The sequence below is a fragment of the Ruditapes philippinarum genome, unplaced genomic scaffold, assembly GCF_026571515.1.
Source record: "Ruditapes philippinarum isolate M1 unplaced genomic scaffold, ASM2657151v2 ctg719_1_1_1_1, whole genome shotgun sequence".
Lineage (NCBI taxonomy): Eukaryota > Metazoa > Mollusca > Bivalvia > Venerida > Veneridae > Ruditapes > Ruditapes philippinarum.
The window spans coordinates 220365-245315 of NW_026861463.1; the positions used below are offsets into that span (position 1 = coordinate 220365).

General features: G+C 31.9%; 1 protein-coding gene across 10 annotated transcripts in view; it reads left to right on the top strand.

The window, feature by feature from the left end:
- LOC132715677 (uncharacterized) overlaps positions 1–24951 on the top strand; it is a 133875-nt gene that overhangs the window by 65269 nt on the left and 43655 nt on the right. For 7 of the 10 annotated variants that reach the window (XM_060698717.1, XM_060698718.1, XM_060698722.1 and 4 more), the window contains 5 exons: positions 3354–3406; positions 6078–6123; positions 13802–13902; positions 20365–21981; positions 22828–22923. In XM_060698717.1, the coding sequence (XP_060554700.1) occupies positions 3354–3406; positions 6078–6123; positions 13802–13902; positions 20365–21981; positions 22828–22923 (1913 nt within the window). The remainder of the gene's footprint in view (positions 1–3353; positions 3407–6077; positions 6124–13801; positions 13903–20364; positions 21982–22827; positions 22924–24951) is intronic. The other 3 variants (XM_060698719.1, XM_060698720.1, XM_060698721.1) reach the window with 3 other exon arrangements.

The window sequence follows — 24951 nt, forward strand, 5'->3', positions numbered from 1 at the left end:
CCGGCAAGTTGGATTTATCTTAAATTTCTCCTAATTGCTTAATTTATTTAATGATATCTTTCATGGTCCTCTAATTAATTTTGGAGTAAGCGGTCTCTAGGGTCAAGGTCAAGGTCACGAGTGTAAAAAATAAAATTTTGCTCATACAGCCTTTATTTTTTAGTTGATGTCTTTCATGTTTAATAAAAACATGCCAAGGGAGGTCCTCCTTCTTTGGGTGTAGTAAGGGGACATTTGGGTCAAGGTCAGTGTCACCAATATCAAGGTCAACAATATTCAAAATAGATTTTTACATTTTTACAGGTGTATTAACCTTATTCTATAGACAGATGTCATTTATAATTGATAGAAACATAAAATTTGATGGAGTTAGTGGTCAATTGGGTCAAGGTCACTTGTGCTAAAAATAGATTTTTACACTTTTGCTCATACAGCCTTTATTTATTGACAGATGTATTTTATATTTGGTAGGAATATAACTTGCATGGTATTCATCCTTTGATTGGGGTAGGGATCAGTGGGTCAAGGTCACTTGTGCTAGAAATAGATTTTTACACTTTTGCTCATACTGCCTTTATTTATTGACAGATGTATTTCATATTTGGTTGGAAGATAACTTGCATGGTATTCTTCCTTTGGATGGAGTTAGGAGTCAGTAGGGTCAAGGTCACCAGTGCTAAAAATAGATTTTTACACTTTTGCCCATACAGCTTTTATTTATTGACAGATTTATTTCATATTTGGTAGGAAGATAACTTGATTGGTATTCTTCCTTTGGATGGTTTTAGGGGTCAGTTGGGTCAAGGTCACCAGTGCTAAAAATAGATTTTTACAGTTTTGCTCATACAGCCTTTATTTATTGACATATTTATTTCATATTTAGTTGGAAGATAACTTGCATGGTATTCTTCCTTTGGATGGAGTTAGGGGTCAGTTTAGTCAAGGTCACCAGTGCTCAGAAAAGATTTTTACACTTTTGCCCATACAGCCTTTATTTATTGACAGATGTATTTCATATTTGTTAGGAAGATAACTTGCATGATATTCTTCCTTTTGATTGAGAGAGGGGTCTGTGGGTCAAGGTCAAGGGTTCCAATAATAGATTTCTTGCATTTGTATATATTTGATAAAGTTGAATATTTTTCAACTTAACAAGTCATAGCAATGACTTGGCAACTTATATTTTTCACAATTACAAAGTGCCATGACTCTGTCAAGCTACTGTATAAGTGGATATTTTTGCATCACAAAAATTTTGCGAATGCCCAAAAGTGGACATTTTGCGTACAAAAATATTTGCGAAAATATGATTTCTTGAATTATCTAATACTGTTGTTTGTGACAGCAGAAATTACGCAGGTAAATCATATGAGATCTCCATTATTGTTATAGTTTAATTTATTCAGTTGTTTGTTTGATATGTTTGTTTTATTTGTTTCGAAAAAACATTGTTGGTTGATAAATGACCTGAAGGCACAATTATTTATACTATTCTAAAACATTCTTTTGTTATATTAATAGCCTATTGTGTTATTGACTCATATAATTGTTACATTACAAAATTGTGATTAGTCAATAACAAACTTAACCAAACAAGCAATAAAACAATATAAGAAATCTAAACAGTTAAACTTATCGATGCTTTATAAAATTGTGTTAAAAATTATAAATGTTAGTTTGCCTAAAACAGAAATAATTTTTGAGCGATCAAATGTTTTCGAATAATCTCAATTTGCAAAAATCACAAATATTTCCACGTCGCAAAATTAACTACTTATACAGTATATAACTTATGTTTATAATTTTCTGGCAATTTTTCTGTCCATAACTGAGTGAATGGGTAAACATTTTTTGAAATATTGCTACTGACAAGAATTTGAGCCGGGGGCATTTGTGTTTAACAAACACATTCTTGTTTCACTTTAAACTTTGTCCTGGACATAGTTCTAAAACTATAAGAGATAACAACATGAAACTTTGTATGTAGTTAGATCTCATTGGGTAGAAGTGCAATGCAAAAGAATGTTAACTGCCTTTCCTAATTTTGGAGTTATTGCCCTTTGTTCATTTTTACACTTTGAACTTTGTCTAGGACATAACTCTAAAACTAGAAGATTTACCAAAAAGAAACTTTGTATGTAAATGGTCTCATTAGGTAAAAGTGCAAGGCATAATAACCATAACTCTGTCTTGGCTTAAAGTTAGAGTTATTGCCCTTTGTTCAATAATACACTGTGAGAATCATTAATAAGTAGTTTCTCTGTGTCCAATACCTGTTTAAGCTCTTGTTCTGCTTATAAATGAATAGTTCTTGACAGTGACAAAAGTATTATATTTGTTTCATGAAAAGATTTTTCACATTGAAAAAATGTCTTCATTCAATTTATGTTTTCCATTTATGTTCAACTGGTTTTGAGATTATTATACCCCCGCACTACAAAGTTGTAAGGGGGGTATACTGGAATCAGCTTGTCCCACTGGCCGTCGGGTGTCCGTAGGTTTTATTTTGTCCGCCCAATAACTTATATACCTCTGACCACAGTCTTCATATTTGGCATGGAGTCATATTTGGCATGGAGATTAGTCATGATAAGTAGATGACCCCTATTGATTTTGAAGTCACCAGGTCAAAGATTAAGGTCACAGGGACCTTGACTGAAAAAAGCTTGTCCGCCCAATAACTTAGGATTTCACCAATCTGTTACATTACTATCATTTCCAGCCATGTTTCAACACTCCAACTGATAAGAAAGCAGGAGTTATTGACAACATTTATGTAAACTTTGATCCAGCAGGAATAATTACTTATATGATACCTACCTATTACAGTGACCACTTTGTGCTTGGTGTAGCTATACCATCCAACCATATATAAACAGCAACTTTCACTTATCTTTTATAATTTCATTCAAAGATCAATTGTGAGTATTAACATTTCATTCTCCATCTACATTTTCCATTTTCAAATTTGAAGCATATAAGTATGTTCTCATATATTTATCATAAAACACCCCCAGGCAAAGCTGTATGAAGGGGGGTATTGAAGTCATGCAGTGGCAGTTTCAGTTTTAGGTCAGTAGGTCAAAGGTAAAGGTCACTTTGATCTTTGCCACTAAAAACATGTAGAACACATAACTAAGCAACGCATAGGCTTACTACCCTCAGATTTAACAGGAAGGTTCACCTTGAGCTTTAAATGACCACTGTTTATTCTGACAAAGCGGTATGCGGGGGTATTCAAGCCATAACAATGGCAGTTCTAGTTTTAAGTAAATTTATTTTGCATCTTCATTATAATTAATAAAATATCATAAACATGAGCTTGAATTTTGTTCTTGTATTTTTTTTATTAGAATGAAGACAAAGAGTGTAGACATTGCAACAAATAATGATAAAGAGGCTTTAGGTATGAAATATTTTAGTCAATTTTATATAATTAAAGTGAGAACCCATGGTACATGATAAAGATTTTGAAATAATAATAACATGACAATTAGTTTTTAATTTAATGTTACTATTAAAAATAATGACTGAAAATATTTGCAGTACATTTTGATAAAAACAAATTATTTTTTAGCTCACCAGAACCAAAGGTTCAAGGTGAGCTATTAGTATAGAATTGGGATGCTCCAGCGTCTGTCATCCATTGTTATGTGTGAACATTCATCTTTTCTGTGAAACTATTGGGCAGATTAACTTCAAATTTAGTCTGTAGCATCCTTTTGATAGTCACTTCAATTTGCTCATGTCATTACAATTAGCCCTTTTAGGGGTCACTAGAGCTAGAAATAGAAAAACCTTTAAACATTTACTCCTACTGAACTAATGGATGGATGATCACAAAACTTTGTGTGTAGCATTCTTTAGTGGTCTTTTATCAAGTTTGCTCATATTAATTTTGTTGGCCCCTTTTAGGGGCCCCTAGAGCATAAAAAAGAAAAAACCTTCAAACACCTTTTCCTACTGAATTAATGGATGGATGATCACCAAACTCTGTCTGTAGCATTGCTACATATTCTTTTATTTATCAAGTTTGCTCATATTAATTTGATTGGCCCCTTTTATGGGCCACTTGAGCCAAAAATAGAAAAACCTTTAAACCTCTTCTCCCACTAAACTAATGAATAGATTGGTCACCAAACTTTGAAGCATTCTTATATGGTCTAGATTAGATTAGTCACCAAACTTTGTCTGTAACATTCTTATATGTTTCTTTATCAAGGTTGTAGTATTCTTAGAAAGTATTCAATGATATTTGCTCATATTAATTTGATTGGCCAGTTTTAGAGGTCAACAGAGCCGAAAATAGAAAAAAAACCTTTATGGATTGAATCACCAATCTCTGACTGTAGCATTCTTTGATGATATTTATTGTGTTTGATAAAATTAATTTGATTATCCCCTTTTAAGGTGCCTCTTGAGCTTAAAATAGAAAAACCTATAACATGTTATTCTATTTAATTAACTAATTGATGGATGATCACCAAATTTTGTTCATAGCATCTATTGCATTCTAAGATGTTCTTTTATCAAATTTGCTCAAATAAATTTGATTGCCCCTACCCCTTTAGGGTCCTTTAGAGCTTTAAATGATAAATGATCACATTACTCTACTACATGCTGGAAAGTATTTTTTTAAGTTTATGAATAAGTGCATACTGGAAGGTATTTTTAAAGAAAATTTAATTAGTAACACTGATATAGAGTAAATTTGCAACAAGAGGAAATTGACAAACTCACTAAATGTCAATTTTACAAGTACATAATCCAGATTTATACACCTGTCTTCTACACTGCAGTATACATCTATTTTTAGCACTGGTTAAAGTGCCTGGTACATAGAATACACAGCTTAAATCAGCATTAACTGTCCATTAGTGGTGATTTAACATGTTGGATTTTAAATTATTTCAACAAAATGGTTTTGTGAAATAGGATGTTTGTTATTGGGAATTTTGATATGTAATTTCCGTTGGAAACAGTGCAATTTTCATGTAGTAGTTACAGGAAAAAAGGCTTTAAGAATAATCACCAAACTTTGTTTGAAGCCTTCTTAGATGGTCTTTTTTAAAGTTGCTTAAATCAATTTGAATGGCCGCTTTTAGGGGCTTCTAGATCTATAAATAGAAAAATCTTTTAATATCATCTAATTAAGTAATTGATGGATTATCAGCAAGCTTTTTCTGTAGTATTCTTAGATGGTCTTTTATCAAGTTTGCACAATTTAATGTAGGTGGTCCCTTTTAAGATATAAGTATGACTTTGACCCCAGATAGTCATATTGAGAAATAATTTAAGATTTATTCATATTGAAATAGTAATAGTTCACTTGTAACTTCTTATATATTGATATAAATGATACCAGTTTATCAATATAAAACTGAACCTAGATCACAAAAATTCATAACTGGAACGGATATAGCTTTTTGTAGGACACTTATTTACATTAAAACACTTGACTTATTTTGATTTTGATTTAAAGAGTTCATGTCCTCTACAAATGGCCTTTTTTCCATTTTTATTATTGTATTTATTAGCAGGGCTTTTTTTATTCTATAGCTGTAGCCACATACAGATTACACCACCCAGAAAATTCCTTTAAGATCATACAATTTTTCCCAAATTTGAAACTTATCCCAGTATTTTTCACTCCCCTGTCAGCTTTTTGCTGTAAGATTTATTGCCCAAAGATGCTATTTCCCCAAAAATTTGAAGGCTAATGCTCCATCCCCTGAGCCTATTAAAAAACCCAGATATGCATATGATAGACAGAAATTTCATGTCTACACAATGTGCTTGTTTAGCTGCAAAGCTCATATGGTACAGCATCTAAATTAATAAAAACATTCTAACAAACAAAAATGGAAATTTACTTTACAAAAGGCAGTTGTTTTGGTGAGCACTTCAGGGCCACTATGGCCCTCTTGTTTTGTATTTTCATTTTCTGTTATGTTACCAAATTTATCTTAAATAAATGATAAAGTGGTAAAAAATGTTACATTGATCAGATTTACCAACACTGAGTGTAGTAAGAAGAAAGTTTTACAAAATATGTCTCATATGATATACATTTACAGATCAAAGATTGATGAACAATGAGGAAACTCCAACTTTTAACCCAGGGTAATTGTGAAGTTTCATTTTTTATTATCTTTTTGAAAGAAAAAAACAAACAACAACACACGCAACATTTTCATGTGAACTGTTATTCAAAGCTAAATGTTGACCTAGATTGCGTTTTGTTTATGATTTAAATAAAACATGTTTCATTAAGGCTATAAAATAACTTTGCTTAATTAAATTAAAAAAGGAAGTTCTAGTGGTATCAGGTTATTGATAATATGACAAATAATTCAACAAAGATCTGTTCAACTTGATTATATTTTTTTAGCTCACCTGAGCATGCTCAGGTCGATGACTGTCCATCGTCCGTCCACATTTAGTTTGTTAACACTCTTGCAGTCACATTTATTCCTCAATCATCATGAAACTTTGTCAGAATATCTGTCTTATCATTATCTCAAATGAGTTTGATCATGAGTGACCTCCAATGAAAAACTAGGTCACAGGAGCTAAAAAAAGAAAAAGCTTGTTAACACTCTAGCAGTCACATTTATTTCTCAATCATCATGAAACTTTGTCAGAATATTTGCCTTATTAATATCTAGTACAAGTTTGATCATTGGTGACCTCCGATGAAACACTAGGTCACAGGAGCTAAAAATAGAAAAAGCTTGTAAACACTCTAGCAGTCACATTTATTTCTCAATCATCATGAAACTTTGTCAGAATATCTGTCTTATTAATATCTCGGATGAGTTTGATCATAAGTGACCTCCAATAAACTACTAGGTCACAGGAGATAAGAATAGAAAAAGCTTGTTTACACTCTAGCAGTCACATTTTTTCCTCAATCATCATGAAACTTTGTCAGAATATCTGTCTCATAAATATCTTGGATGAATATGATCATGGGTTACCTCTGATGAAAAACTAGGTCACAAGAGCTAAAAATAGAAAAAAGCTTGTTTACACTCTAGTCGTCACATTTATTTCTTAATCATCATGAAACTTTGTCAGACTATCTGTCTTATTAATATCTCGAATGAATGCGATCATGAGTGACCTCCAATGAAAAACTAGATCACATGAGTTAAAAATAGACAAATTTTGTTAACATTCTAGAAACTACAGTTACATTCAAAATGTCCTGGAAATTGGTCACAATTTAACATTGTCATATCAGTTTTAGATGATGACATTATATCTGCTTTTCACTCAAAGCTAACAATATTAGTTGTTTCTTGTCGTATAGAGCCCCAGTTATTAGGTGAGCGATAAAAGGGCCATCATGGCTGTCTTGTTTTATTGACCTATCAATCATAAATACATAATAACCCTGATACATTACATCAGAGCTTTACATGTAACTTATAAAAATTAATGTGGACTAAATAATTAACTACTTATACAGTATATAACTTATGTTTATAATTTTCTGGCAATTTTTCTGTCCATAGCTGAGTGAATGGGTAAACATTTTTTGAAATATTGCTACTGACAAGAATCTGAGCCGGGGGCATTTGTGTTTAACAAACACATTCTTGTTTCACTTTAAACTTTGTCCTGGACATAGTTCTAAAACTATAAGAGATAACAACATGAAACTTTGTATGTAGTTAGATCTCATTGGGTAGAAGTGCAATGCAAAAGAATGTTAACTGCCTTTCCTAATTTTGGAGTTATTGCCCTTTGTTCATTTTTACACTTTGACTTTTGTCTAGGACATAACTCTAAAACTAGAAGATTTACCAAAAAGAAACTTTGTATGTAAATGGTCTCATTAGGTATAATAACCATAACTCTGTCTTTGCTTAAAGTTAGAGTTATTGCCCTTTGTTCAATAATACACTGTGAGAATCATTAATAAGTAGTTTCTCTGTGTCCAATACCTGTTTAAGCTCTTGTTCTGCTTATAAATGAATAGTTCTTGACAGTGACAAAAGTATTATATTTGTTTCATGAAAAGATTTTTCATATTGAAAAAATGTCTTCATTCAATTTATGTTTTCCATTTATGTTCAACTGGTTTTGAGATTATTATACCCCCGCACTACAAAGTTGTAAGGGGGGTATACTGGAATCAGCTTGTCCCACCGGCCGTCGGGTGTCCGTAGGTTTTTTCTTGTCTGCCCATTAAACTTATATACCTCTGACCCACAGTCTTCATATTTGGCATGGAGATTAGTCATGATAAGTAGATTACCCCTATTGATTTTGAGGTCACCAGGTCAAAGGTCAAGGTCACAGGGGCCTTGACTGAAAAAAGCTTGTCTGCCCAATAACTTAAGATTCCTTTGACCCACAGTCTTCATATTTTGCATGGAGGTTAGTCATGATTAGTAGATGACCCCTATTGATTTTGAAGTCACCAGGTCAAAGGTCAAGGTCACAGGGACCTTGACTGAAAAAAGCTTGTCCGCCCAATAACTTAGGATTTCACCAATCTGTTACATTACTATCATTTCCAGCCATGTTTCAACACTCCAACCCATAAGAAAGCAGGAGTTATTGACAACATTTATGTAAACTTTGATCCAGCAGGAATAATTACTTATATGATACCTACCTATTACAGTGACCACTTTGTGCTTGGTGTAGCTATACCATCCAACCATATATAAACAGCAACTTTCACTTATCTTTTATAATTTCATTCAAAGATCAATTGTGAGTATTAACATTTCATTCTCCATCTACATTTTCCATTTTCAAATTTGAAGCATATAAGTATGTTCTCATATATTTATCATAAAACACCACCAGGCAAAGCTGTATGAAGGGGGGTATTGAAGTCATGCAGTGGCAGTTTCAGTTTTAGGTCAGTAGGTCAAAGGTAAAGGTCACTTTGATCTTTGCCACTAAAAACATGTAGAACACATAACTAAGCAACGCATAGGCTTACTACCCTCAGATTTAACAGGAAGGTTCACCTTGAGCTTTAAATGACCACTGTTTATTCTGACAAAGCGGTATGCGGGGGTATTCAAGCCATAACAATGGCAGTTCTAGTTTTAAGTAAATTTATTTTGCATCTTCATTATAATTAATAAAATATCATAAACATGAGCTTGAATTTTGTTTTTGTATTTTTTTTATTAGAATGAAGACAAAGAGTGTAGACATTGCAACAGATAATGATAAAGAGGCTTTAGGTATGAAATATTTTAGTCAATTTTATATAATTAAAGTGAGAACCCATGGTACATGATAAAGATTTTGAAATAATAATAACATGACAATTAGTTTTTAATTTAATGTTACTATTAAAAATAATGACTGAAAATATTTGCAGTACATTTTGATAAAAACAAATTATTTCTTAGCTCACCAGAACCAAAGGTTCAAGGTGAGCTATTAGTATAGAATTGGGATGCTCCAGCGTCTGTGATCCATTGTTATGTGTGAACATTCATCTTTTCTGTGAAACTATTGGGCAGATTAACTTCAAATTTAGTCTGTAGCATCCTTTTGATAGTCACTTCAATTTGCTCATGTCATTACAATTAGCCCTTTTAGGGGTCACTAGAGCTAGAAATAGAAAAACCTTTAAACATTTACTCCTACTGAACTAATGGATGGATGATCACCAAACTTTGTGTGTAGCATTCTTTAGTGGTCTTTTATCAAGTTTGCTCATATTAATTTTGTTGGCCCCTTTTAGGGGCCCCTAGAGCATAAAAAAGAAAAAACCTTCAAACACCTTTTCCTACTGAATTAATGGATGGATGATCACCAAACTCTGTCTGTAGCATTGCTACATATTCTTTTATCAAGTTTGTCCATATTAATTTGATTGGCCCCTTTTATGGGCCACTTGAGCCAAAAATAGAAAAACCTTTAAACCTCTTCTCCCACTAAACTAATGAATAGATTGGTCACCAAACTTTGAAGCATTCTTATATGGTCTAGATTAGATTAGTCACCAAACTTTGTCTGTAACATTCTTATATGTTTCTTTATCAAGGTTGTAGTATTCTTAGAAAGTATTCAATGATATTTGCTCATATTAATTTGATTGGCCAGTTTTAGAGGTCAACAGAGCCGAAAATAGAAAAAAAACCTTTATGGATTGAATCACCAATCTCTGACTGTAGCATTCTTTGATGATATTTATTGTGTTTGATAAAATTAATTTGATTATCCCCTTTTAAGGTGCCTCTTGAGCTAAAAATAGAAAAACCTATAACATGTTATTCTATTTAATTAACTAATTGATGGATGATCACCAAATTTTGTTCATAGCATCTATTGCATTCTAAGATGTTCTTTTATCAAATTTGCTCAAATAAATTTGATTGCCCCTACCCCTTTAGGGTCCTTTAGAGCTTTAAATGATAAATGATCACATTACTCTACTACATGCTGGAAAGTATTTTTTTAAGTTTATGAATAAGTGCATACTGGAAGGTATTTTTAAAGAAAATTTAATTAGTAACACTGATATAGAGTAAATTTGCAACAAGAGGAAATTGACAAACTCACTAAATGTCAATTTTACAAGTACATAATCCAGATTTATACACCTGTCTTTTACACTGCAGTATACATCTATTTTTAGCTCTGGTTAAAGTGCCTGGTACATAGAATACACAGCTTAAATCAGCATTAACTGTCCATTAGTGGTGATTTAACATGTTGGATTTTAAATTATTTCATCAAAATGGTTTTGTGAAATAGGATGTTTGTTATTGGGAATTTTGATATGTAATTTCCCTTGGAAACAGTGCAATTTTCATGTAGTAGTTACAGGAAAAAAGGCTTTAAGAATAATCACCAAACTTTGTTTGTAGCTTTCTTAGATGGTCTTTTTTAAAGTTGCTTAAATCAATTTGAATGGCCGCTTTTAGGGGCTTCTAGATCTATAAATAGAAAAATCTTTTAATATCTTCTACTAAAGTAATTGATGGATTATCAGCAAGCTTTGTCTGTAGTATTCTTAGATGGTCTTTTATCAAGTTTGCACAATTTAATGTAGGTGGTCCCTTTTAAGATATAAGTGTGACTTTGACCCCAGATAGTCATATTTAGAAATAATTTAAGATTTATTCATTGAAATAGTAATAGTTCACTTGTAACTTCTTATATATTGATATAAATGATACCAGTTTATTAATATTAAACTGAACCTAGATCACAAAAATTCGTAACTGGTACGGATATAGCTTTTTGTAGGACACTTATTTACATTAAAACACTTGACTTATTTTGATTTTGATTTAAAGAGTTCATGTCCTCTACAAATGGCCTTTTTTTCCATTTTTATTATTGTATTTATATGCAGGGCTTTTTTTATTCTATAGCTGTAGCCACATACAGACAACACCACCCAGAAAATTCCTTTAAGATCATACAATTTTTCCCAAATTTGAAACTTATCCCAGTATTTTTCACTCCCCTGTCAGCTTTTTGCTGTAAGATTTATTGCCCAAAGATGCTATTTCCCCAAAAATTTTTGAAGGCTAATGCTACATCCCCTGAGCCTAATAAAAACCAGATATGCAATATGATAGACAGAAATTTCATGTCTACACAATGCTTGCTTGTTTAGCTGCAAGCTCATATGGTACAGCATCTAAATTAATAAAAACATTCTAACAAAGCCAAAAATGGAAATTTACTTTACAAAAAGGCAGTTGTTTTGGTGAGCACTTCAGGCCACTATGGCCCTCTTGTTTTGTATTTTCATTTTCTGTTATGTCACCAAATTTATCTTAAATAAATGATAAAGTGGTAAAAAAAATGTTACATTGATCAGATTTACCAACACTGAGTGTAGTGAGAAGAAAGTTTTACAAAATATGTCTCATATGATATACATTTACAGATCAAAGTTTTGATGAACAATTGAGGAAACTCCAACTTTTAAACCCCAGGGTAAAAAAAATTGTGAAGTTTCATTTTTTTATTATTCTTTTGAAAGAAAAAAAACAAACAACAACACAAGCAACATTTTCATGTGAACTGTTTATTTCAAAGCTAAATTGTTGACCTAGATTGCGTTTTGTTTATTTTGATTTAAATAAAACATTGTTTCTTAAGGCTATATAAAATAACTTTGCTTAATTAAATTAAAAAAGGAAGTTCTAGTGGTATCAGGTTATTGATAATATGACAAAATAATTCAAAAAAGATCTGTTCAACTTGATTATATTTTTTTAGCTCACCTGAGCATGCTCAGGTCGATGACTGTCCGTCGTCCGTCCACATTTAGTTTGTTAACACTCTAGCAGTCACATTTATTCCTCAATCATCGTGAAACTTTGTCAGAATATCTGTCTTATCAATATCTCAAATGAGTTTGATCATGAGTGACCTCTGATGAAAAACTAGGTTACAGGAGCTAAAAAAGAAAAAGCTTGTTAACACTCTAGCAGTCACATTTATTTCTCAATCATCATGAAACTTTGTCAGAATATTTGCCTTTATTAATATGTCAGTTACAAGTTTGATCATTGGTGACCTTCGATGAAACACTAGGTCACAGGAGCTAAAAATAGTAAAAAGCAGTAAATATCTCGGATGAGTTTGATCATGGGTGACCTCTGATGAAACACTAGGTCACAGGAGTTAAAAATAGAAAAAGCTTGTTTACACTCTAGCAGCCACAGTTATTCCTCAATCATCATGAAGAATATCTGTCTAATTGATATCTCGAATGAGTTCGATCATGGGTGACATCAGATGAAAAACTAGGTCACATTAGTTAAAAATAGACAAATTTTGTTAACATTCTAGAAACTACAGTTACATTCAAAATGTCCTGGAAATTGGTCACATATGAACATTGTCATATCAGTTTTAGATGATGACATTATATCTGCTTTTCACTCAAAGCTAACAATATTAGTTGTTTCTTGTCGTATAGAGCCCCAGTTATCAGGTGAGCGATAAAAGGGCCATCATGGCTGTCTTGTTTTATTGACCTATCAATCATAAATACATAATAGCCCTGATACATTACATCAGAGCTTTACATGTAACTTATAAAAATTAATGTGGACTAAATAATTCATGTTTTGAAAAGACACGCTATCTTAAATCACTGACTTAATCTTATCCATGATCGCACAGTGGATAAGGTAAATACACTTCACAACACAGATGTCCATGGGTTGATCCCTTAATTGTTGGAAATTTCACTTTTCATTTATTTCCATATGCTACTTTTAATGCTATTTGAGAAAAACACTCGTGAAAATTGAAAAATATGGGATTTGAGATGAATTTTTTTATAACAGGCCATATTATTGTAAATATTTTGAGAATCTGTTAAAAGATGTCTTTACCTTCATGTTTTTCTGGAAGCTAAAGAAGCCTCTCAGAAATGGTGTGACTATATCTTACAGATTAAAGCAGGGTTGTGACTTGTGCATTCAGTGCACTGCTATGTTGACCAGTAGTGTTGACTAGCTAATATAAATAATTCTTGTAAAAAAATATGGATATATACAGCTTCAATCTTACAACATGCATTTAGATGCTTAATTTGATTGATTTTGTAACATAGTTATTTCAAACAGATCTAGGTGCTCATAGCTCTCTGTACATCTAAAGAACAATGGCAAAGACATGTTGAATATTTACATATAGTGTGAGCTGACCATATAATTAATATGCTACATTGTATTGACAGGTTAATAAAATCAATAGGTGTTGCCATAACATATTGTTAGATTATCTTTTTGTCAGATCAATTCCATATTACTTAGATAACACTTTATCATTTTATCATATTTAGGTCTCCAGGTGCAACAAAATCTCCTGAAGTAACCTCTCTTTCTCAGACCACAAATATAGAAAATGGTTCTGGTGGACATGATCTTAGAACAAGTAAGAATGGTTAGTAAATTAGTATGCTACAATAGATATAACATTTAATTATTATTGTTAATTGGGCCCCTGCTTGGCGGTGGCTCTCGTGTGCATATCAGTGATGATCATTTTCTTGTTAATGTATTAAAGTTGGAGATTTAAACAAATAAAAATACTGCAAACATTGAATGTTTAAAAAAAATTTCATCTATTTCCATTTGATAATAGTGTGTAACTATCTCAGCGTTTTTCCTTTGATGTTAAACAAGGTCACAAATAATAACCCATACAAATAAATAACAAAGAAACAATAAAAACTTTACACATGTACCAGAGTGGCATAAATAAAGCTATACATTTTGCAGAAATTTAGTATAGATCATGATAAGAGTGTATACAGAATACCTATAATGAAAGAAAATTGTGTGCCTATGTATTGTCATTGAGTGGAATTAAGTGCAAATTGAATACAATTAATTTTGACTAAATATGTCATGTTATAGATTCTAGCTTAGATCTAGCATGATCGTGGCCAAAATTCAATGTCAAGCTCAGAGCTTATGGCCATGCATCTCCAAAATACCCACATCTTCATCAAAAGCTTCAGTGATGGGCATACATGTACATTGCGACAAATAATAGCCCTTGTTATTGTACAGTAGTGCATAATTCCCTGCCATAATTATTTCACATTTTATAAAGAAAACTGGCCCAAGTTATAAATTTTCTTTACCTTTATTAAAGATTATGACATTTTCTTTTGTCACATCTAGCACTGATTTTAATTCAAGAAAATTCCTTTATAAATGTCTCAAGTTTGCACAGCTTGAGCACTTATAAACTGTGTTAATATATGTAAATAAGACAGAGTCAAGTCAAAAACTATAAAATAACTAAAAAATATGTCAACATGATAAACAATTATTGTAAAATATTTACAACAGTTAAACACATTATAATTCCACAAACAAAGTTTAGGGGGATATATAGGAGTTGGCTTGTTGGTCTGTCAGTCTGTTGATCAGTTGGTCCACATCATGGTTTCCTGACGATAACCTGAGTTTTAATGAGGTATTGTAATAAAACTTGATATAAAGCAAGCTTATATGAAGACCCAAATTGGTATTGCATTTTGACCCCCTGGGGTCAAGGTCAACATTACTAAAGATAGTAAAATGGTTTCCAGACAATAACTAAAGTAAGGAATGAGATAGTGTAATCAAACTTGGTGTATCGCAAGCTTATATGAAGACCCCAGCTTGTTTTGCATTTGACCCCCTGGGATCAAGGTCACCATTACTTAAAACAGAAAAATTGTTTGCAGACAAAAACTGAGTTAGAAATGAGTTATTGTAGTCAACTTGGTGTATAGCCAGCTTTATGAAGACCCAGCTTGGGATAAGGTTTGCAAGATCACTGTTACTAAAAATAGAAAAAATGTTCCAGGTCATGGTCACTGTTACTACAAATAGAAAAATTGTTCACTGGCAATAACTAGAGTTAGGAATGAGATATAATAATCAAGTTTAGTGTAAAGCAAGCATATTTGAAGACCCTGGTTTGGATTGCAATTAATTGAAATAATTCTTTGTTCACATTTGAAACTTAATAAATTTTAGATCAAGTTCAAATTTTTCTTCAGACAACATATTTTTCAAAAGTCAAGGTTGCTGGTGGCAGTATTAATCAACCTTAGTGATAGCTCTAGTTTCTTTTTTTTTCAAGTTATTTACTCTTATTCCCCAAGGTCCTTCTTTCTCTTTTCTCTTGGTTTGTTATGATTGACAAAGCCTAGTTTTTCTCCTCTTCTTACTTAATAGATTTTTTAGGATTAAAGCCACTCACTGGCAAGGGCAAATCTATGGGAATGTCCAAATTGTCATACTTAACAAAACTTCTATATTTTTTCAGCCTCTCTTGTGTCCTGAATCTTTATTCCATTCAACACTGGTAACTGTAAAGTATAAGGCTATTTTACAAAGTTTTCCAAATTCTTTTAAGATCTGTATGCAACATAATCACTCTTTTATAAAGTTGATCAAGAGTAAGTGTTTCTTATGACCCAGTCATCATGCTTGGCCATTATGTGTTTTTTTGTTATGTTCTCAAGTTTCGACAGTTAGTTTTCCCTTAAGGATTCAATTTCTTTTAGTTCATTAAAATTATCTTCTAAATATGCTTTTTTGCCAGATCCTTCATTTCTTATAATGCCCCCTTCAAAGAAACGGAGCCATAATAATGTCAGTCAGTCTGTCTGTCTGTCAGAAGACCACAGGATTATCTTAAAAACTATTTATCATAAAAACTTTATAATTCACTATTTCACATACTGATTGGTCTTTGCTATAGATGAAACCCTATAGATTTTGAGGTCACTAGGTCTAAAGTCAAGTTCACATGGGCCATAAATGTTAGAATGTTTTCCTCTTATTATCTTTAAAACTCCCTCTTATTATTTTCAAAACTATCACATAGTTGTCATATTTCACATTACCACTAGATGATCCCTATTGATTTTTGGGTCACAAGGCCATAGGTCAAGGTCACATATGCCTTAAACACCAGAATGGTTTCCGCTGATTATCTAGAAAACTATTTTTTACAAGTATTCATACTTCACATACTATTTGGTCACAACTAGTAGATGATCTCTTATCGATTTTTGGGTCACTTATTCAAAAGTCAAGGTCACAGGGGCCTTAATTATAAGAATTGCTTCCTCTCATTATCTTGAAAACTCTTAATCACTAAGTCTGTGTGTTTCACATATTGATTGGTGATAGCTATCAGGTGATCCCTATCAATTTTCGGGTTACTAGTTCAAAGGTCAAGGTCAAAGGGACCTAATATGTGAGAATGGTTTTCACTCATTATCTTCAAAACTACTTGTTATTAAGTCTTAGTGTTTCAAAGAGTCTCAGCTTATTCTGTTGACACCAGTTAGTTACCAAGTCTTCATTTTTCACATATTTATTAGTTATAACTAATTAAATGTCATTAAATGTCAAAATGGTTTCTGCTGATTATTTTAAAAACTATTTGTCTCAATGTTGACTTATTCTACATACTGATTTGTCATCACGAGTAGATAACTTTGAAAGATTTTTTAGGTTTCAAAGTCAACGGTCAAGGTCACAGGGGCATTAAATAGCAAAATGGTTTCTGCTGATTATGTTGAAAATGTTTTATCACAATTTCTTCTTATTTCAAATACTGATTAGTCATATTAAGTAGAAGACTCCTGATTATCCCCCGCCTTTCGAAGAAAAAAGGGGGATAATAGAAATATGTTCTGTATGACACACTTTTGTGTCCAGTCCATAACTTTGTCAAAGGAATTTGAAATGACTTGGCACAAATGTTTGTTATAATAAGACAGTGTGTCTTGCGCAAGAATAAGACTCCTACCTCCAAGGTCAATGTCACACTTGCTCATTCAAGGTCAACATTGTCTATTTGAGGGTATAAATGTCATGTCTGGTCCATAACTTTTTCAAAGATCAAAGGACTTTGAAAATACTCGGCACAAGTAGTAACAATAATAAAAAGATGTGTCATGCGCAACACCTGAATCCCTACCTCCAAGGTCAAGGTCAATCTTAGAGGTCAAATATTAACATAGTCTGTTATAGGGTATATTTTATGTCCGGTCTATTACTTCTTCATAGTTCAAGGGATTTTGAAATTACTTGGCACAAATAGTCACAATTATAAGGTGATGTGGCACTGCTATACCTGTATCCTTACCTCCAAGGTCAAGGTCACACTTAAATGCTTAAATATTAACATTGTCTGTTAAAGGATATATTTTATGTCCTGTCTATAACTTCTTCATAGATGAATGGATTTTGAAAATACTTGGCACAAATAGTCAAAATTATAAGACAATATGTCAAGTACAACATCTGCACCTCTACGTCCAAGGTCAAGGTCACACCTAGAGGTCAAAGATTTATATAGTCTGTTATAGGGTATATTTTGTGTCTGGTCTATAACTTCTTCATAGATCAAGGTATTTTGTAAATACTTGGCACAAATGTTGTCAATATTGGGAAGATGTCTTGTGCCCAGAACTCATACCCTTACTTCTAAGGTCAAGGTTTCTCTTATAAGGTCACACTTACAATTAAAAGATATCATAGTCTGTGTTTTAGTATCCATAGAATAACTTCAAAAGTATTAGAGATAAACTCTGAATAGGATAATTGTTCCCTGCCTTTTGGAAGAAAAAAGGGGGATGTAGAAATGGTCACCATCAGTTTGTCCTATCAAAGAATTTTGAAATAACTTAGGTTTTATTTCATTATTAAATAAATTTGTTGTTGCATTTGCAGATCTAGGATTGATCAAAATTTTGGACTAAAAGTCCTGATCAATACCTCAATTTTTTGAAATACCACAATTTTTTATGCTTCATATAATACTTCCCTAAGGCGGGGGACGTTGGTAACTCTGTTACAAATTCTTGTAAATTAAGGGTCTGTAGATCAAAGATCAAGGACACTGGGGCCTTAAATGTCATCATGGTTTCAGCTGATCATCTTCAAAACATTTTATCACATAGTCCTCTTATTTCACATACTGATTGGTCATACTAGTAAATGACTTCTAATGATTTTGGGATCACTCTGTCAAAGGTCAAGGTCAAAGGGCCCTTAAATGTCAGAATTGTTTCTGCGTATTATCTTCAAAATTATATATTACGAAGTCTTCTTATTTCACATACTGATTGGTCATAACTAGAAGATGACTTCTATTGATTTTGGGGTTACTAGGTCAAAGATCAACATCACAGGGGCCTTAAGTATCAGAATGGTTTCCTCTTATTATCTTGATAAATGTTTGTCACAAAGTTTTCATATTTCATATATTGATTAGTCATATGTAGTAAATGAATTTTATTGATTTGGGGTCAGTAGTGCAAAGGTTAAGGTCACAGGGGCTTTAAATGTAAGAATTGTTTTGACTCCTTATTTTGAAAACTATTTATCACTTAGTCTTTATGTTTCACATTTTGATTGGTTATAACTAGTAGATAATCCTATAAGTTTTGGGGTCTTTAGGTCAAAGTTTCCAGTCAATTACTGAAGTAAGGCATGAGACATCTCAATTAAGTTAAATTTACAGTAAGCTTACATGTTTGTAAAGAACTTGCTTTTGATTGCTTTTGGGCCCCTAAGAATCAATGTCACAGTTTATAGAAATAGAATATTATTAGGGTTTTGGTCAATGGCTAGAGTGAGGAATGAGATACTCTGCTTAAACAAGGTGTAAAGCAAGCATATGTGAAGAATTTGCTTGGATGATTTCTTGTCTATAACTAGTGCTTGAAATGAGATATGTTAATTAAACTTAGTGTATAGCATGCTTTTTGTAAGACCTATTAAGAATATCATTTAAAGGTCAATTTCAGGATTACTAAAACAGAACACTGGTTTTTGGCCAGTTTCAGTAATTTAAAAAAGATTACAAAATTAAGTATTTAAAAAAGTGATGAAATAAATAAGGTTTTTAATTAAAAGTATACAAAAAGTACTTGAAAAGTAAATAAATTAAATAAACTTGAAATTATGAAAAAAAATGTATAAAATGAAAAAAAAGTTGCAACAAAAAAATATTTGATAAAACAATTGGAGAAGGGAAACAAGCTTTGCCGACATCCAGCTTTGGCTCTCAGGGAAAATCTAGCTTTGTGGCATTGCCATATTTTTTTAAACTTTCTAGGACACAAAGCTATTTTGTTAAAGGGATACTCAGGCAAATGAATGATAAAATATTAAATTTATCTGAATTACTCAAATCACACCAAAATGATATTTTAAAAAGTCCCAGCATGAAAGTTTGTATAAATACTATATATTTTGGGTATAAAGCATAATTACATCTATACATGTTGAACGAAATTAAGATGCCAACAGAATCACCAAGTAGTTTTAAAACAAGTTATGTGACTAGAACAAACCCTGGAAGTAATAATAAAAGATATTGTGGATATTGTTTGATTAAAACAAGTCTTAGTCTTTCATTTGGCAGGTGCTTTAATGTTTCAAAAGTGCACAATGACAACTATAGTAAAATCTGAATGTTCAAACCTGACCCACGTGGGTCAAGTTAGGAAACCACCATTTTATGCTTTATGAGGAGAAAGGTTTTGTTCCAGTAACTGCTCAGTGTGTTAATTTCTAGGACATTTATAGAATATTGAATGAAAAATTTAAATCAAAGAAATGAAAATTTTGCCTAAATCTCCCTTTATGGTAAGCTATAGATATTGTTAGTATTTTGTCTTAATGCTATACAGCTTAAATAGAGATACAATTAACTCTGAACTATCAAAACAAAACCATTATCATTTCCCATTCTTTTTCTTAACACATTTTATATCCCTACCCTAAATTCAGTGCTCTTTTACACTTCGCAATGTGTCAAGTGACATTTTGGTCCAGCATTTATATTTTCTAATAATATCTTTGTTATTCATATTTCCAGGGAAATCCAGAAAACCTTCACGGCCATGTCCGTTTTGCGGAAAGTTCAGGACAAAGTTAACTGAACATATTAAAAAGAAGCATAAAAATGAAAAAGATGTTCAAGAAGCCATGTCATTACCTACGCAAGAAAGAAATGAAAAGTTTTCTCTATTTAAAAAAGCTGGTATTTTTAGGGAGAATATAAAAATTATGAGAAACAGTGATAGAACCCACTCAGCTAAACTTATTCCTGAACGCCGTCATCAACAGAAACAATTAGTAACATGCTTATCTTGTAAGGCATTTTTGTCAAAAGAACAATTTTATAAGCATAAGAAGCTGTGTAATAAGTTTTCCTGTACAAGACCATCTCCGAATTGTGTTAATTCATATCACCTTGCAAAGTCTGGTAACAATGAAATAAAAAATCTATATGCAAGTGAAATAATAGACCGATTTCATGATGATGAGGTTGGAAAAATCTGTAAAAATAATGAAGAAATAGGAAAATATGGATTCAAGAAATTTATTTCTTATGGGGTCAACAATGCAAAGAAGGATGAGAAAAGGAAAAGCACTATGTCAACAATGCGACAGATTGCAAGGTTATATTTGGAAGTAAAAGAGTACATGAAAAACCATTCTCTTCAGAATGAAATAAGTGTGAAGGACATGTTTACAAGAAGAAACATGAAATATATTAAAGAAGTCATACATGAAAGGAAACAGGTAACAACAGTAGATTCTCAGCTGTTTTTAGGAAATTCAATAAAAAAGTTTGTAAGGTTTTTGTATGACCAAATGACAAATGAAGGCCTTGATGCAGATGCTGTTGAAGCAGACAGATTTTTAACCAGTTTAAGATATAACTGGTCAGAGCTATTTGGAGAATCTGAATATCATGTTATAACAAAAAGAATAGAAACCAGAAAACCATCTGCATTACCAAATGAAAAAGACCTTAAATTGTTGACACAGTATGTAAAAGCACAATTAAAGAAACTCTCGGAGGATTCATACACATTTATAGCAGAGGAAGAGTTTACTGTCTTGCGTAACCTTTTAGTGACTAGACTGACATTATTTAATGCCAGACGAGGAGGTGAACCAAGTCGTCTTACAATCAATCAATGGTTAGAAGCAAAAAATGATGTTTGGAAGCAAAATTTCAATGTTGACAGTCTTGAGAACTCAGATGATGTTGACTTGATGACAAATTACAAAGTTTCTTACCAACCTGGAAAAAATGACGGAAAATTGGTTCCTGTTATGTACCCAGATGATTGTCATAATGCTCTAAACATTTTATGTAACCCTGATATCCGAAAAGATGCTGGAGTGAGCAAAAACAATGCCTTTCTTTTTCCACGTACAAATCACTCTGAACGACATTGTATAGGGAGTGACTGTATCAGATCAGTTTGTTTGAAGGCTGGAATTTCTTCAATTACTGCTACTAAAGTAAGACACAGGGCAGCCACTTTACACGCATCACAGGATACTACAGAACATGAAAAAGAAGCATTCTTCAAACACATGGGTCATAGTGACAAGATAAACAAAAATGTTTATCAATGCCCTCCAGCTGTTACAGAAGTGACAAAAGTTGGAAAATTTTTCAGAAAATTAGATGAAGGTATCAGTTTTTTGATAATTATTTGATAACCTGTAGAGAATGTGTTTTTTTCATAAGCTTGCCTTGTTTGTTTCTGTCGACAATTTCTTTAATCAACATCTCTTAAACAATCAGATTTTCACCAAACAGGAATAATCCTTAGATGATTTGTAAAGGTCCATGTCTGAAGCATAACAAGTTCATAATACTGAAACACTTAAAGAATAAAAGCATCACCATAGGATCCTCAACATGCAGGAAATATTTAAATCTTTATGTTAAAAATTGCATGGAAGTTGAAGAATTGCCTAGTTGAACTCTACAAAAGTCATATAAATGGTTCCAATATGATGCATAAGGTCTTAAGAGCAGAAATTATATATTAAAATAAAATCTTTAAAAATCTACTTATTATGAATCACAAAATGAATTTTGCTTAAAAGTTAAATGCTTAGATATTTGGCATGTTGCATAAATGAGGTTCTTTACAAAAGTATCATGCAAATCATGTCCCTAGGGGTCAAATTTCTCCCCTCCACACATTGCCTGGTTTATATAGACTTTAATAGGTATTCATGAGAACTACAAAGCCCAGAGCTGTGATATTTTATATTGCCTAGAAGTCTTCTACAAAGTTTTTCAAATCGTTCCAGTCTTATGCAGTCTTATTAAAATAGTAGGTCACAAGAGCTAAAATTATACTTTAAACATGAAGACTCTTGTTCAGAGAATAACTTGAAAGTGTTAAAGGAATTTGATTTAAACTTTTCAAAGTGATAAAACATATTGGCAGGAAGTGCATTGGCCAACAATCATAACTGCCTGTTTAATGCTCAATATCAGACCTCAGGCTCTAATCTATTTCAGACTTGGAAAAGGATATAGATGACAATTCATTCCATTCATTACACGAGTTGCAGACACCTTCAGCTAGCACAGATAGAGAGACTTCTACTTTAAAAGGTACATTTGTAGAGCTACTTAAAGTTGTATAATAGAAATAAACATGTCTTAAAATCTTCTTTGTCAAAATTACAATGATCAGATCAAATATATATTGTGGCATATAGCATCAGCTTTTGGTCCATTATAAAAGTAAAAATCATAAAGAAATACCAAGACTTTCAGATAGCACTAAGTTTCTTTGATGTGGAGAAGGAAAATATACCTCAAACACAATGACAGAAATATTGAAAACTGCAAACTAGGTTTGATTCACTGTATACATTGGGTGCAAGTTTAATTTTTGCCCCCTCGAATTTTGTTAAGTTACACCTGCACCTTATAAGCACATTGTAGAAAAAACATGATGAAGAAATTCCCACTTTTATCCTATCTTCTTCCTCTTAATGTTGAAGCTTATATGGGTTATAAACTCCTATAGTGCAGGGTTTTCATTATTATCAGATTGATAATCTTGGTTGAAATGCTGTTAAAAGCAGTTGTAGTTCAGCCTGTAGATTAAAATATCCTTTTGATCTTAAGCCAAAGATACATCTGTTTCTTCAGATAAAAATGAAAACCCTGATAGTGTAAACATATAGAATATATAATTGTTTGTTTTCATGTGAGATGGAAAAATATTTCACCGAATGAACACCAGATGCAATATTTTCAGGAGTGGCATTTTCTACAAATGATATATATTTCAATCTTACATGTAAAACATATTTTCTATTTATTTCAATAATTTGATTTTGTGTCATTTCTTAATGATTTTGCTGTGTAACATCACGCATTCATCTTTATGATGTCATGATATAATGACCTCACATTAACAATGTTGAAAAATAGTTCTGCAAAATTCCTCGAGTTTTTTCACATTTCTAATATGATGTACTCTGATTTTGACTTGCTTTTACCAAAGAAGCAAAATTTACATACAACAGAATTTATTCCTGTCAATAAATCCATTTAAAAAATAGTTATTATGTATTCTTTTTATCCACATTCAAATATAGTTGAGCTACAGTAAAATTATATTTTATAATTTCACTGTGAAAATTGTAAAATATACATGTAATTTCACTTTCCATTCCAAGGCATGTAATAATATTCAATAAATGTCACCAATATCTTCTAATCATTTGCATTGCCAGTTCTGGTCAAGTGAGTTTAAAAAGTCATATTCTATCAATGAGGACTATATTTTCATTTAAATTATAACACCCATCAATGCATCTAAAAGGAAATAAAATTTTCCTAAGTGCTTTTAATTAATTGAAAAAAAATATGATCATGTGTATATCCTTAAACACAAAAAAATTATCAATGTCAACATCATCAAAATCAGTATTTTGTAAATGATAATCTGTATAAAAAAATTTTTTTTTGCAGGTTAAATCTTTGTTAATAGGGTAAACCTCTCAATATAGGAATAATTATATCCCCACTAAACATATATTGGAATAACTTTGTCCTGTCTTGTCTCATCTCAGAAACTAGTAGAGATCCCAACACTATATTAAAATGCAACTATCTATTCATGAATGTCAAGTTTATAGCTCATATAATTAGTTTGACAGACTTTTGCCTATTTTTTAAGTTTGACAGAATTTTGCCTATCTTTTAAAGTGTCATTATGCTCACATTTTCATTGTCAAGTTGATCTGAATTAACTACATACATGTATTTCAAAGTTTGACTGTAATAATTGTGATTGACTATTAGTAGATATTGGAATATGTTTAGGTTAAAATATAGATATCCCTAGAATAATAAAAGACTGCCACACAATTTTTTATAAATTGAACATTACAGATACATTTTGATGGCTATATATAGAAATTTTCATGGGTCACTTAGGCTATTTATCATTCATGCTTTATTAGTCCCCTACCGGTGTACCGGAGGGGACTTTAGGTTTACCCTCCGTCCGTCTGTCCGTCAGTCCATCCGTCCACAAAAATGGATCCCGCGATAACGCAAAAAGTACTGAAAATATTTTTATGAAACTTGATATATAGATAGATGGCAGTATGGAGATTATGC